The sequence below is a fragment of the Lates calcarifer genome, linkage group LG24 (assembly GCF_001640805.2).
Source record: "Lates calcarifer isolate ASB-BC8 linkage group LG24, TLL_Latcal_v3, whole genome shotgun sequence".
Classification (NCBI taxonomy): Eukaryota; Metazoa; Chordata; class Actinopteri; family Centropomidae; genus Lates; species Lates calcarifer.
In genome coordinates, this window is record NC_066856.1 from 14,349,621 (window position 1) to 14,361,949 (window position 12,329).

The 12,329-nt window shown below is 40.1% G+C and overlaps 1 protein-coding gene across 3 annotated transcripts; it reads right to left on the reverse strand.

The window, feature by feature from the left end:
* Positions 1-1,811: 1,811 nt before the first annotated feature.
* Positions 1,812-12,242, reverse strand: mettl4 (methyltransferase 4, N6-adenosine). 3 transcript variants are annotated; one of them, XM_018693659.2, is made up of 9 exons: positions 11,794-12,242; positions 10,926-10,991; positions 9,888-10,248; positions 9,529-9,598; positions 8,829-9,003; positions 8,633-8,739; positions 8,459-8,550; positions 2,471-2,612; positions 1,812-1,827 (listed from the first exon to the last, which is right to left on the reverse strand). In XM_018693659.2, coding segments are annotated over exons 1-9 (1,245 nt in total). In that variant the 5' UTR covers positions 12,025-12,242; the 3' UTR covers positions 1,812-1,826. The 3 variants fall into 3 exon arrangements, with proteins under 3 accessions (XP_018549175.1, XP_018549174.1, XP_018549173.1); XM_018693658.2 differs by lacking the exon at positions 1,812-1,827 and having other exon boundaries at positions 2,399-2,612; XM_018693657.2 differs by lacking the exons at positions 1,812-1,827; positions 2,471-2,612 and adding an exon at positions 4,292-4,626 and having other exon boundaries at positions 11,794-12,238.
* Positions 12,243-12,329: the final 87 nt, after the last annotated feature.

Sequence of the window (12,329 nt, forward strand, 5' to 3'; positions counted from 1 at the left end):
GGAGTAAAGTTGTGGGTCACAAAATCAAAACAATGCACTAAAAGACACTAATAAGCTCTATAGAGCTAAGCTAAGCTAAGATAATTTAAGATATATACTCTAATATCATTATCTCTTCTTTATAATCCCTAGGATGAAGCAGTACACATTACTCCTAAATAATAAAACACAATGACCTGTTCAGTAAAGTACCATAAAGAGCATTATTAAATTTTGCTCCAAGTATCATTTGACTACTTTACCATCCACTCACTTTGCTGGAACCACTAGTGATGTTCCCATTGTGCATCTGTTACACATTAGTCCAGATAATGTTGCTGTTCAGCACCAAATCCTGTTCAGGATGAAAGTGTGAGATTTGCGAGCTACAGCGTGTTCTTGTAAAATTACGAGCTCCACAGCATCTCGATTTAGCTCTGAAACTCTCATCTCTCTTTCTCCTCTCTTTGTTTGTATATTTAATGACAGCCAGATATATCTTGTCCCTTGGGTGGCTTTGAATCATTTCATAAAGTACATGGCACTACATTAAATCAGATTATATTACCAGTGTCTTCATCTTCATAAATACATTTAAGGTATTCAGCAGAGCGTTTGCTTTGATTCCTCTCATCTCAAATTTAGAGGTAAATGAATCCTTTGCGGAGATGAAATTATCATTTGAATGTGTATCAGAAAGAAAATCAAAGCTCACCACACTTCCTATATAAGGAACTGTGTGTTAAAAAATCCCTAATATTAAATAATATTAGGATTTCTTCTCATGAATAAAGAAGTCTGAGTCAAAGAACATGAAGTGAGTGTCCGTGATAAACGAAATAACAATTAGAAATTCTGAAGATCAGATTTTTTCTGTTCTTTAATAGCTTTAACTTTTCTCTAAGATTTTAACAGCATACTAGAGTTGCTACCATAAACATGAGAGTTTGTGTTAATAAATTTATACCCTGGGAATTGTTTCTATGTCGGCACACTCAACCTCAAATTTCACATTCTCTCAGATGATGCTGACTGATGAAACTACTAAGTGTTGCTGCTCATTCATTGTAGTTTCTACTTTTTATTAGTTTGAGCTGCGTGTTTGTGTGTCTGTGGAGAAGACAGTGCAGAGGACAGGGCTTTGGGACTGAGACAGATGAGGAGATGCAGCTCATCTTAGGAAATAGTTATCTCTCTCAACCCCCCTGTAGCATCCTGTGGGAGATCGAACTGCGATGGCTGCCAGTTTGCTGCACGGCTGTCTCTGAACCAAAGGCTTTGTTTTTCCCCAATGTGAGTGGAGTTGTTGACAAAGCGTCTGGACTATTTACAGCAACATTTTCTCCAACTCTCTTATACCCAGAGTTACATGGGAAATATGTCTGGCAGTTTACCATTGGCAATATTGGATAGTCTCTTGTGACACAGTGGAGCAACTGCATGACAATCATTCATTACCACACTTAAGTACAACTAGGAAAGTGTCTGATCTGATCAAAGAGTGTCAAAGCAACTTCTGAAGACATGACACATTCTTTTTCTCACTGAAATCTTACTTACTGCCCCCCTGCAAAATGAGGACTAGTCATTGAGTTTAAAGGGGTACTCCACCAATTTCACATGTCAGAGTGGATTTATTAGTTATGAGGAGTAGCTTCGGCCTGTCAAAACAGTTGGATAATGTCTTCTGTTGTTGTAGGAGGAGCTTTATCAAGACATCACCCAGGTGTCTCAGCTCAGGCCCAATTCTCTTCATGGTAACGCCACATTAAATCTATAGAATATCAGAAAATCGTTCCTAAAAAGGCTTATTCCAGACAGGCCAAGTCAGGGATTTTGAGAAGTTGTCTGTGGAGTTAAGAGAAATTTCACTCAAGTCACATCTCTGTTACACAACTGATTGTTTTGGAAACCAGAGTGAAAAACATGATTAGCAAACCTAGAATTGAAAGAGGAGAACAGGTCTACAACAGTTTGTATGATAACAAATGACAACGATGATCTAGGGTTTATGGGAAAAGGTGTTAGTTAAGGGTCACTAAAGACAGAGATATTGCACAAACAACAATATTAGATTGTTTTTCTAAAGCTTGCTGTCCTAGCAACCTGTTCCCTAGATGTGAACTCTGCACTTCTTTGCCCACGTAAGTGTTGATTATGTTAATTGATTTCATTGGTTGTGTCGATACAGGCCACCAGTCTTTAAGAGTGATGACCTGTGGGCTTCCCCGATAATGTTCTTAGTGGTTTCTGTTTGAGGTTGAGAGAAATCATACGGCTCTTTGAGTGAAACTGTGAAAGATTGGAGGGAAACCAGATGTATGAATGCTCTTAGTCCTCCATTTCCAGAATCTGCTCCCCACAAAGCCAGCAATAATCAGTAACTGGCTGATTGACTATGTGAGGTGAAGCTGTTCCACTCCTGGTGAAAAACTGACAAAGGACAGCTACAGTTAAAAACAAAAAGACAACTCATGCAACCTCACTTTACCATAGGAGAGGGATAAAGAAGGGATGACTCGGTCTTCTCTGTAGTGCTTCATCTTGGGTTTGACAGGGCACTCTCGTTTTGCCAGCGTCTGGAGAAAAGGTCTTGATGACTGTGATGAGATCACTCTGCAGTGCACTGTGGGCTTTAGAAAAGATTTGTGTAGTCATGATGACTACTGAGCAAATAAAAGCAAGTGCAGGTGAACATGGTAAAAAGAAAATAGATGTTAGAGACAGTGATGGCATGATCAGGTTGGATTCAGGAGCTTTTGGAGTTATTTCATTCTACCTTTGTGTACCTAAATGACTATCACACTAATGCAGACATATACATAGAGGAGGAAAGCAGCCTTGCAGCCACTGCCCAGACCTCAAAACAACACACAGTCAATGTCAGAAATAAGTGAGAGAAACAATAATTACATAAAAACACATTCAAAGTCACTGAACTCTGCAGGTGAAGCTTGTGACTTTTAACCAATCAGCTTTATGAATGATTAATTAGATCTGAAACAGCAGAATACTGGAAGACATCAATGAAAAGCCAATGGCAATGAAACCAAATGAAAGATGAATTGTGTAAGGCACAGTGTGTGTAACGACACAGACTCACATCAGAACATCAGAACTTGCCTTAGAATCACCATGTTTTTAAGTTTTCTTCAGTATCAGAGTAATTCAGATTCAGTTTTCTGTACATCCATGGGCACATTACAATTAGGAGCTGATAATAGCTAATTCTGCAAACTTATAATGGTGCAAAATTCCCAAAATGAAAACAAATACAGGGGGAAAAAGCACTCAAGTTGTAACCCACAGCTCAGTGCTAATTGTGTTGTGCTAGCTAAAATGCATTATCATAATTATCTCTCAAAATCCATTAAAATGAACTTTTTCATGTTGCACTAATATAATTTTGACATTAGAGTAGTTAGCTAGCCTAAAATCACTGTTGTTTATAATTTAATTTTAGCAAGTTTAAGAAATTTCTCCTTGAATGTCACACTGAAACATTCCTCAACAAAGTACCTCTCTGCTTCTCATTGTTAACTTACATCAGGCCAGATAAGGAGAAATAGATGTATAGGCCTGGTGTGTTGGGTGAGAGAGACAGAGAGCATGACGAGGTAATGTGTAAATGATCCTGCTGGAGTCACACTCTGGCTTCATTAGCTGTGATGTGTACCATGCTGCAATGGCTGTAACTCATCCTCATCTGTCTCAAAGACAGCCCTGCTCATCCCCACAACACCACCACACCACCTCTGCTTCCTCTGGACACCACAGACTCATTAGAGAGGCCCCACCTAGTAGGAGAAGGCTATGGGCGATGCTGACAGTCGGTTAAGAGTGTGTCTTTCAGTGGAAACAAAGAAAATTCAAAGACAAATTATCTGAGGATGGAACTGGGAGTCCTTGAAAGTGCAGAGTGTGTTGTTCAGGTGAAAAAGCTTTGAACAAAATTTGTGTTAAAGAACATTTACAAGCAAATCATTCAGTATGAAACTTTCATTTCATTGGGGAAACATTTGAAATTCAGTTGAAAGCCTAAAATGAGTAAAAATAGAAATACTTTGATCATCCTTAAGACACATATTGTGCCAAAGAGTTCTCAAAAGGCAAATATAAAAAAAACCTTCTGCTGTTTATCTGATTGCAATGTGGGAAGTGAGGTTCAAAACACAGCTGCACTAAAATGCACTTTCATCTCTCTAACTGCATCATCAGTGCTGTGATTCACTACCTTAAAAAATGTACCCAGACCCAAAAAGAAATCAAAGGTCCCACATGCATGAAAAGTAAAGATCAAAAGGAAATGGTATTGAAATATTTTGGCGATGAATCTTTATTAAAAACAAAGTGAAATACTAATGTGACAAGTGTTAAAGATGGGTCATTAGTCCTCAGTGGTGGCTCAGTGATGAGGAGGAGAGGATCCTTCAAATGAGTTGTTGAATGCTGGAGTGACTAAGGGTTTGTCTGCACAGACTTCATCTTTAGAAACGTCTGCTGGATCATCTGTAGGTGTAAAAGTGAAATAGCTCGAGTGCTGAAATTTGAGCACTTCATTGCCCCAACTAGTCCATCCTTGTTGCAGACTTCGAGCAAACAGCTCCAAACACGAGGCTTCAGCTCCTACATACGGCTTCAACACCTCTATGGAAAGGAAGAAATGTGAGAATGGAATGATCATAGATGGATTAACTCACTATAGCACCTGACACAAATAAGCTATTGGACCTAAAGTTCAATTTGAAAGGACATGTATTGACCACTGTGAGCTGCTGCACTGTCAGAAATGCAACACAACTACACCAATTTGTGTGGGCAAAGAGGGCCAAGAGAGATAATAAATTAAGTTGGAAATTTTAATAAATTGAAAATTGGGTTGTAAAATGACTGCACTGTATCCATTTCTTGTGGGAGCACTTTGCTTGTTACTCTGTAATAGGCAAAGAACTGCACTGGCAACTGCCCAGCTCCATCACTACCACAGCACAGGTTTTTCTATGTGGGCTGGGAGTGACCTTGAGCCTATAAGTGATGATATTCCAGCAGCAGCACACCTGACAGATACGTTTCACTTCCTCTGCCCCTGTGCTACTCTGTCTGCTCTTGTGCACGCTCAAACCACCCTGACACTCGACTCAGCCAACACTCAGGGAGTTAATGAGCTCAAAAGCCTGATCCCCAAACCGATCCAACCTGCACAACGTGGTGTCCTGCCTCCCGATTTCTCTCCCTGTGCATGTCAGAGTCACAGAGAGGGAAAGGCCAAACATGCAGCTCTCCGGCTAATTCAAGCCCCCACCAGTGACTCAGCTCTCAAAGTTGAACAGAGAATAAAAGGTCTAATTATCCTCTTAACTCTGAAATGGGACAACGTATGAAACTTCTGCCAAGAAAGGCCTGAGGCAAAGGTAGGTGTTAACTGCTCTCTAGATAAGTAACATATTCAGACTTAGATATTGTTCCCTGCAAACTGCTCATGTTCTCTCCAAAGTTAATCCAGGATTGACCAAGCCACTGAAAACTAATTATGCTGTCCAGATCTGCTCAGTTTGTTCAATTTCTGTACAATGACTAATTTCATGATTTGACCTGCACTTCCCCTTGATACACTGCTCATCCAATTTGTACATCTCTATATCAATTTTCAGTAAAACATCTACAACTTAACCATGGCATTAATCATTATTACCATGGCTGAAAAATGCCACAGACTTTAATATACATATTTTAAGTGCCATCCTTCCAGCTGATAAACCTTGTTGTCTTTCAACATGGTATTATTGTGAACGTGATTTATCTTATTTTTATTCTTTCAACAAAACTATAAGTTGTGAATTAATCTCTATCCTGTAGCACTGTGAGAGTAATCTTTCAAGTCAAATGTCATTCTCATCTCCAGCTTGCAGTAAATGAAACTAAAGCTTGAATCATGAATGAAAAGCACTGCTGCACCGTGCTGCCCTAAGTGTTCAAAGATTCAAGTCTACGATCGACAGTGGGATGTAGTGTTGAATATGTAGTGCTGGAGTATCAGCTTGGGTATAGCTGCTCTTTAAAGCTGCTCTATTCAATATATATTCAAATATATATGCTAATAATACTTCCGTGTTGTATTTAAAGCTTGTTCTGCTGTCCCCATGTGGCCAAAGGAACTTGGGTTATTTCTATAAAAAAAATGAAAAGATGGAAGTTCATAATCTAACCTGATTTTGACGTCCTTACTCTGCTTAGCTATTTCAGAATTATTTAAAATTATTTCACTAATCAAGTTTACAGCACAGAGGGGATCACTTCAATTACATATTCCTAAGAGGCTCCCAAAATGTAGATCAGTGTTGAGAATCCAAATGCTCTACAAGCAGCCCCTAGTGGCACTGCTGCTCCTTACACCCATTTGACATATAACAGTGTCACAGTCTCACACAGGTAGAGCACAAAATGCAATCAGACCATTGGCATCAGGGTATTAAAACTTTGGAATGACCGCCATGAATTGCTGACAATTGGATAGTGTTTGACTGTGTTTTTACATTTAAAAAATTGTAACTCATCAAGTGAAAAAAGGGATAGCTGACAAAGAAGGCTTAATGTTGGAGCTGCCAGTGAAACATACTGGTGTAGAGATCACAGTCACAGATCCATTTCCCACTCAACAATAATGCAACCCACACCACTGGCAGTGTGCCTCTTCCTGAGATGAATATTAGGAATAGCCACTTAACAACTAATCAAAATACCAAGATGGGAAGGAACTTCATTTTTCACAATTTCTAAAGTTGCAGGGGGGCCTTAATTAATGAAAACCACACGTCTTGTCATTCAGAGACGCTTTTTTTGCAGCTTGACCATCTGGCGAGGATGTGTTGTATCTGTAGTGGAGTAATGGTGTCCCTTATCTCTCCATGGCAACCATGAATGTCACTAACAGTAGCCCCATCTGAGAGGGGAACAGAAGTGGGTCAGGGTTTCTCAACACTGTGGGCCCGAGGGTTGTGGCTTCACACCGTTGAGGCTGCCCGCTGGCTCGAGCTGACCTGACATGCTCAACATGGACTCAAAGTACAGCCAAGTTACAAGGATGATGGCTGGCAATGAAAGGAAGAAAGTTCAGGTTGCTTAATGCTAAAGGTGCAGGGACTTTGAAGGAAATTTCTGAAATTTCTAGCAGTTGCATAATCTATTGCAGGGGTGAACAAAAGGAAAAGAAAATCATCCTTCAAGCCCCTAAGTGTTAAATTATCACCTTTAATAGTTAAATAAACCAGTATAAAAATAATTAAATAAACCAGTCTGTTTTTATTGGTGTCTCTGCTAGACTTGGGTTAAACACTTCAAATATTTCATGCCACACTGCAATTTACAACTATTACACTCACAGATTTGAGCCACACCCACTGCCAACAGAGCTTTCTCACCTCTTGCAGAATAACAAAAGAGGCACAGTAACTGGAGTTGAAACACAGTTATAGATGCACTCATTCTGCCCATTTAGTAGTGCATCTTTATTTTAAATACAATAAGTGCCACAAATAAAGACATTTTCTATCACTTTAATTATTAGTGCAACTGAGTCTCTGCATCTTGTGCAGCCAGCTGAATAAAAATAGTGTGTGCATTTCAAGCTATAATAAAAACTCCACAGCAACAAATAAAGTGACTGGAATAAACAAACCTGCTGAGAGGCTCTGCAATGGACGAGGAATCACACATGGAGACTGAACAGAATCTGTATACTAATCTACTTAATCTCTATGGTATCACAAGCTCCACAATAGCATTTTTATGATTTAAATCAATGTATTTTAACAATATCCAGCCACTTCCATGAGGTGGAGGCTTTTCTGTGCTTCTGAAAGGGCACTGGCAAAGCTGGCCGTGTTTTGCTCTCCATACTGCACAATAAATCGCGTTCCCCTGAGAGGGAGGGATATGACGTCAAGCCTCTCTTATTCATAGTCCCTGCATATTCATTGTCAAGGTCTTACATTGATTCCAAGTAGCAGGGTCCATGTTGGAGTCAAGTCTCATCACACCACCACAATCAGTGCAAACAGGATACATTTGATAAATCTGAGCAGCAGAAGTTCAAGCTCTGACTAATCCAACCTGTCATGGACTGAGGATTCAGGTCCTATAGTTATTATGGAAACAACAGAGACCCTGTATTTTGTGTTGGAGCAGTGCTCTCTCCTCCAACATGGCCATCATTCTCTAAAGAAAATGTCAACTTTCTACAGTGGAAAATCAAGTTATATGTTCAAAAGGTGTGATATTTACATTGGGCCATGCAAACCTGAGGAACTGACTCAGGCTTAAAACCATTGTGTCTGCATCTGTGATAGCAAGCTGTAGTAGGATTTAGAGTTTGTCACGGAGATTGTGTAGCAAGATAACACTCACTGATGTTGCAGCATTGCCCTCTGGTGGCACAGTAAAACACAGTACTGAACTTGTAGATGCACTCAAGGATATTTACCTGACAGTGAGGGCTTCTGGGAGTGGAGAGCTGATGGGACGCTGACAATCAAACGGCCATCCTCTACAGGAACCTCTGATGCCTCTGAGGAGCTGAGAGTAGTCAAACAAGTCTGAGACTAAACAGAGTTACAGAACGACTCAAACTGACACACAGAAGTCAAGGATTTCATACCTTGTGGTGGTATCTGCCGAGGAACGATATCGACCCAGAACCAGCACTTCATACGGCTTCTTGTGTGGTGAATCCAGTGGAAACACAAACTGTCCAGATGTGGTCACCTGAGGAAAAACACCAGCCCCTTATAAAACACCCAGAATCACGCCTATAGGTCAGATCTGAGAGCTTTATCTTTTCAAAGTTTCTGTACCTTGACCCAGAACCATTCGGCCAGGACCTCTATCCCCCAGTGAGGATACAGCTCATCGCGGACGAAGCGCAAGTGGCTGGGCCGGTTTGTGACCCATGTGACCACTAAACAGTTTGTAGATGCCAGTAGAGGTATAGGGAGCCTTTTCAGTTGCGATGAGGGCAAAGAGCTATATCTATATCCAGAAAAAATAAAGACATAAAAATAGAATCAGTACAAAGATATTCCTGGTTCTTAGATGTATCATTGTGACTTTTTCTCCAGTGGTTGATATTTGTGAATTTGAGTGAAATATTTAAACAGTTGGATGGATTGCAATGAAATTTGGTACACACATTCATGTTCCCCTCAGTATTCATTCAAGTGAAATTAGTTGTTCTTAAAACTTTAATTTGTCCACTGCTTTGTTTCATGACCAACTATCTACAAAACTGATGACAACATGGTAAAAATACCTGTTAAACATCAACATGTTAGCACTGATGTTGAGGAAGTGCTAGCCTGTTGATGCTGGCAATTAGCGTTTAGATCCCTGCACAACTGTGCTTAAGCATGGATTTAAATAGTTCCTTCATCTGTTTCCTCATCCATCCTTTTTGGTCTGTTTCTTGTGCTATTTTAACCCCGATCCCTGGAGATCAATAAAGTCTTAAACTCATTTCTGCTTTACATCTACTGAAATGCCTAAATGCCAAATTACCTGCGACTCCTTTTCACAGACTTGTTTTCCCACGGTGGATCCATAACTATTAAGTCAAACTTTATTCCATCTGTGCAAGAAACAAACAGCTTTAGAAAACAGCATCAGGCTGGGAAACAACTCTTATACTCTCCCTTGAGATGATGAGAATTCAAAGAAACAGACTGAGTCACACTAGAATTATTTACAGCATTAAATTCAGGGCCATGTCTGTGCCCAGTGATCTTTCTTTTTTACAGCTTTTGTCTTCAATCAAATTAAGTTACCACAAGTATGCAGTGACAACAGCTGGAAGGCATTTTGTTACTTTTCAAGCCAAAAATATTGCTTTTTTTTCACTTTGTTCCACACATACTCACAGTGGGCTAGTGGCTGTATCTGTGTGAAATCAGACAGCAGGAAGGCTGTGTGTGGTGGGATCACATATTCCTCTCCCATCAGTGTAACCACTGTGGCCCAGTCCGCCCTGTTCTCTGTCACCCGAGAGAACAAGTCCACATGTGATGTGCAGCCATCCTCAGCAACAAGTGGCTGAACACGCTCCTCCTGCTCCTCATCGTCCACTAGAGGAAGCTCTTTAGCCATTTCACAGAGAGCGGCAAGGCTGCACTCCTGGAGAGGAAGAGGCTCTGTCACCGCATCTGTCGCCCCAGTCAGATATCCCTGGGATCGAGCAGAATCCACCAAGGACTCGGTTCCCTCCAGGATGACAGACCTGATCTGCATCAGCACACATTACAGAGATTATTAAGTCTGGGTGGTGTGATGAACTGAAAATATGATGACATTAATTTCACAAGTATAGTCTCTGGATTAAGATTATTTAAGAATATATAACTAAAAATACATTTGATGCATCATTATCCACAGAGAGACACAGAGCAGCTCTTATGTCACCTGAATGGGAGATATGTAGTGAATTGCCCCTGTGTTGAATTTCACTAAGATATAACACAGTGGGTTTAAATAAACCTCTTCAGGAACTCTCAACTTGCCCTCCCTCGTCCTTCAATAAATATGTCAGACATTGGCCAGACAAAGTTTAACCCTTCTCAAACCCAGAGAGGGAGATGTTGTGACATGATAACAGCATTAACAGCAGGACACAAGACCCACTTAAAGACTTTTTTGGGTCATCCTGGCTGTGACTGCCCTCAAGGAAAGGAACAGACAAAATAAAGTACTCAAGATATAGAGTTAAAGGCTTCATTCAGTAAATGGAAATATGTGTCACAAAAGAAGATCACCAGAATTAAACATATAGATCTTTATTCTCTCTCTCTCTTACACTCTGAGGTGTGGATAAAGTAGTAAATATTAGCTCTGTGTTTGTCATATGCAAACTGTCCTCCCCTAAAACACACAGACTTTTACTTGCAGCCTACCTACCTACCTACCTTGTCATGGAAGACCTGTGAATCAATCTCCCCCTGGTTGAGTTCACTGTGTTTTCGTTTTCTTTTCTGAAATTCAAATTGTTATTTTATGTTATTATATATACTGATGAATGGTAAACACAAGAAAGGAGCAATAAAGTCAAGCACATTGGGCCGTACTTGAGGGTAAATAACTTGCAACAGTACTGCAGTATGCAAATCATCTGAATGCTACAGCACTATTTACATATCATTATGCCGACTTGTTTGACTGAGGCTTTTGTCTATTTCCTGACCTGGTTTAACCTTAACATGTGTGTCACTGTTCTTTGAATCAGTAAGAGAACTGATTTCCAATATAATATCTGTTATAGTATGACAGAAATCAGGTGTATTCAATCAATTTGGATTATTCATGTGAGACACAGGTTTCAATGATGAAATTAACGATGGCTGAATTTCATTTAGCTGTTTTAGTTTCAGAGCTCTGCCGTTGTTCATGCTGGCTCACTGGGATGCTTGAATAGAACAGAGTGCATGTACTTCGCCCACTATGACAGGTTCAAATGTCAGTGAAAAGGGACAAATGCAATCAGTGTTGCTACCACTAGTTCTTCAGTGAGTTCATATATAACATAACATCAGTTGATGTCAGGCATCATCACAATCACATCACAAAACATGGAAACAAAAACTAAAAAAAATTAGTTTACTGAAATAGAAAACAATCAGTTATCAAAATAGTTTCCATTACATTTATGTTCATCAAGTAATTGATTGTATAGCTCAAGTACCGCAAAACTGTACTTGAGTATAAGTGCTTACTTTGTAACAGTGATGTAATTAATTATTGTGAGCGCCTGGCAACAGCCTCTGGGGCAGGATTTACCTTTGATGGTTTGTTTATATTCTGCAACATTTCCGTGTTTCCTCCATCCACCGCAGCACCGACATTAACACCATAATAGCTTTTTGAAATCTGAAAACACTGCCGTTTGAAACAACACTTGACATGTGACTTTTCACCATTTCTCCATTGGATGCACCGTGAATAGCCCTGATCAATGAGTGAACGTGCATCCAAAACCCAGCCTTGCCCGCTCCGGACCACCACCGCCATTGAGAAACTGGTCGGTTACACATAAAGCGTACCCGTGGTTCGTCTAAACTGGATTCTGCTCCATTGAACAAGTCGTATCCCACCAAGAAACAAACTAGAACATACTCATAAAACTTGGGTTTCCTGAAAACGAAACTGAAAGCACAGCGACTGAAACTCAGTGTTTATACTATCACTTCGCGGAAAGAGAAACTTACAGCGTTAGTCCCTTCCGCTCTGCCGTAGAAACTCTGCTGCGTTCGCGTACTGTTGGGATAATTGGAAGACCAGTAAAAACAAGTGTTATTCCTTCTTGGGAATGTTTA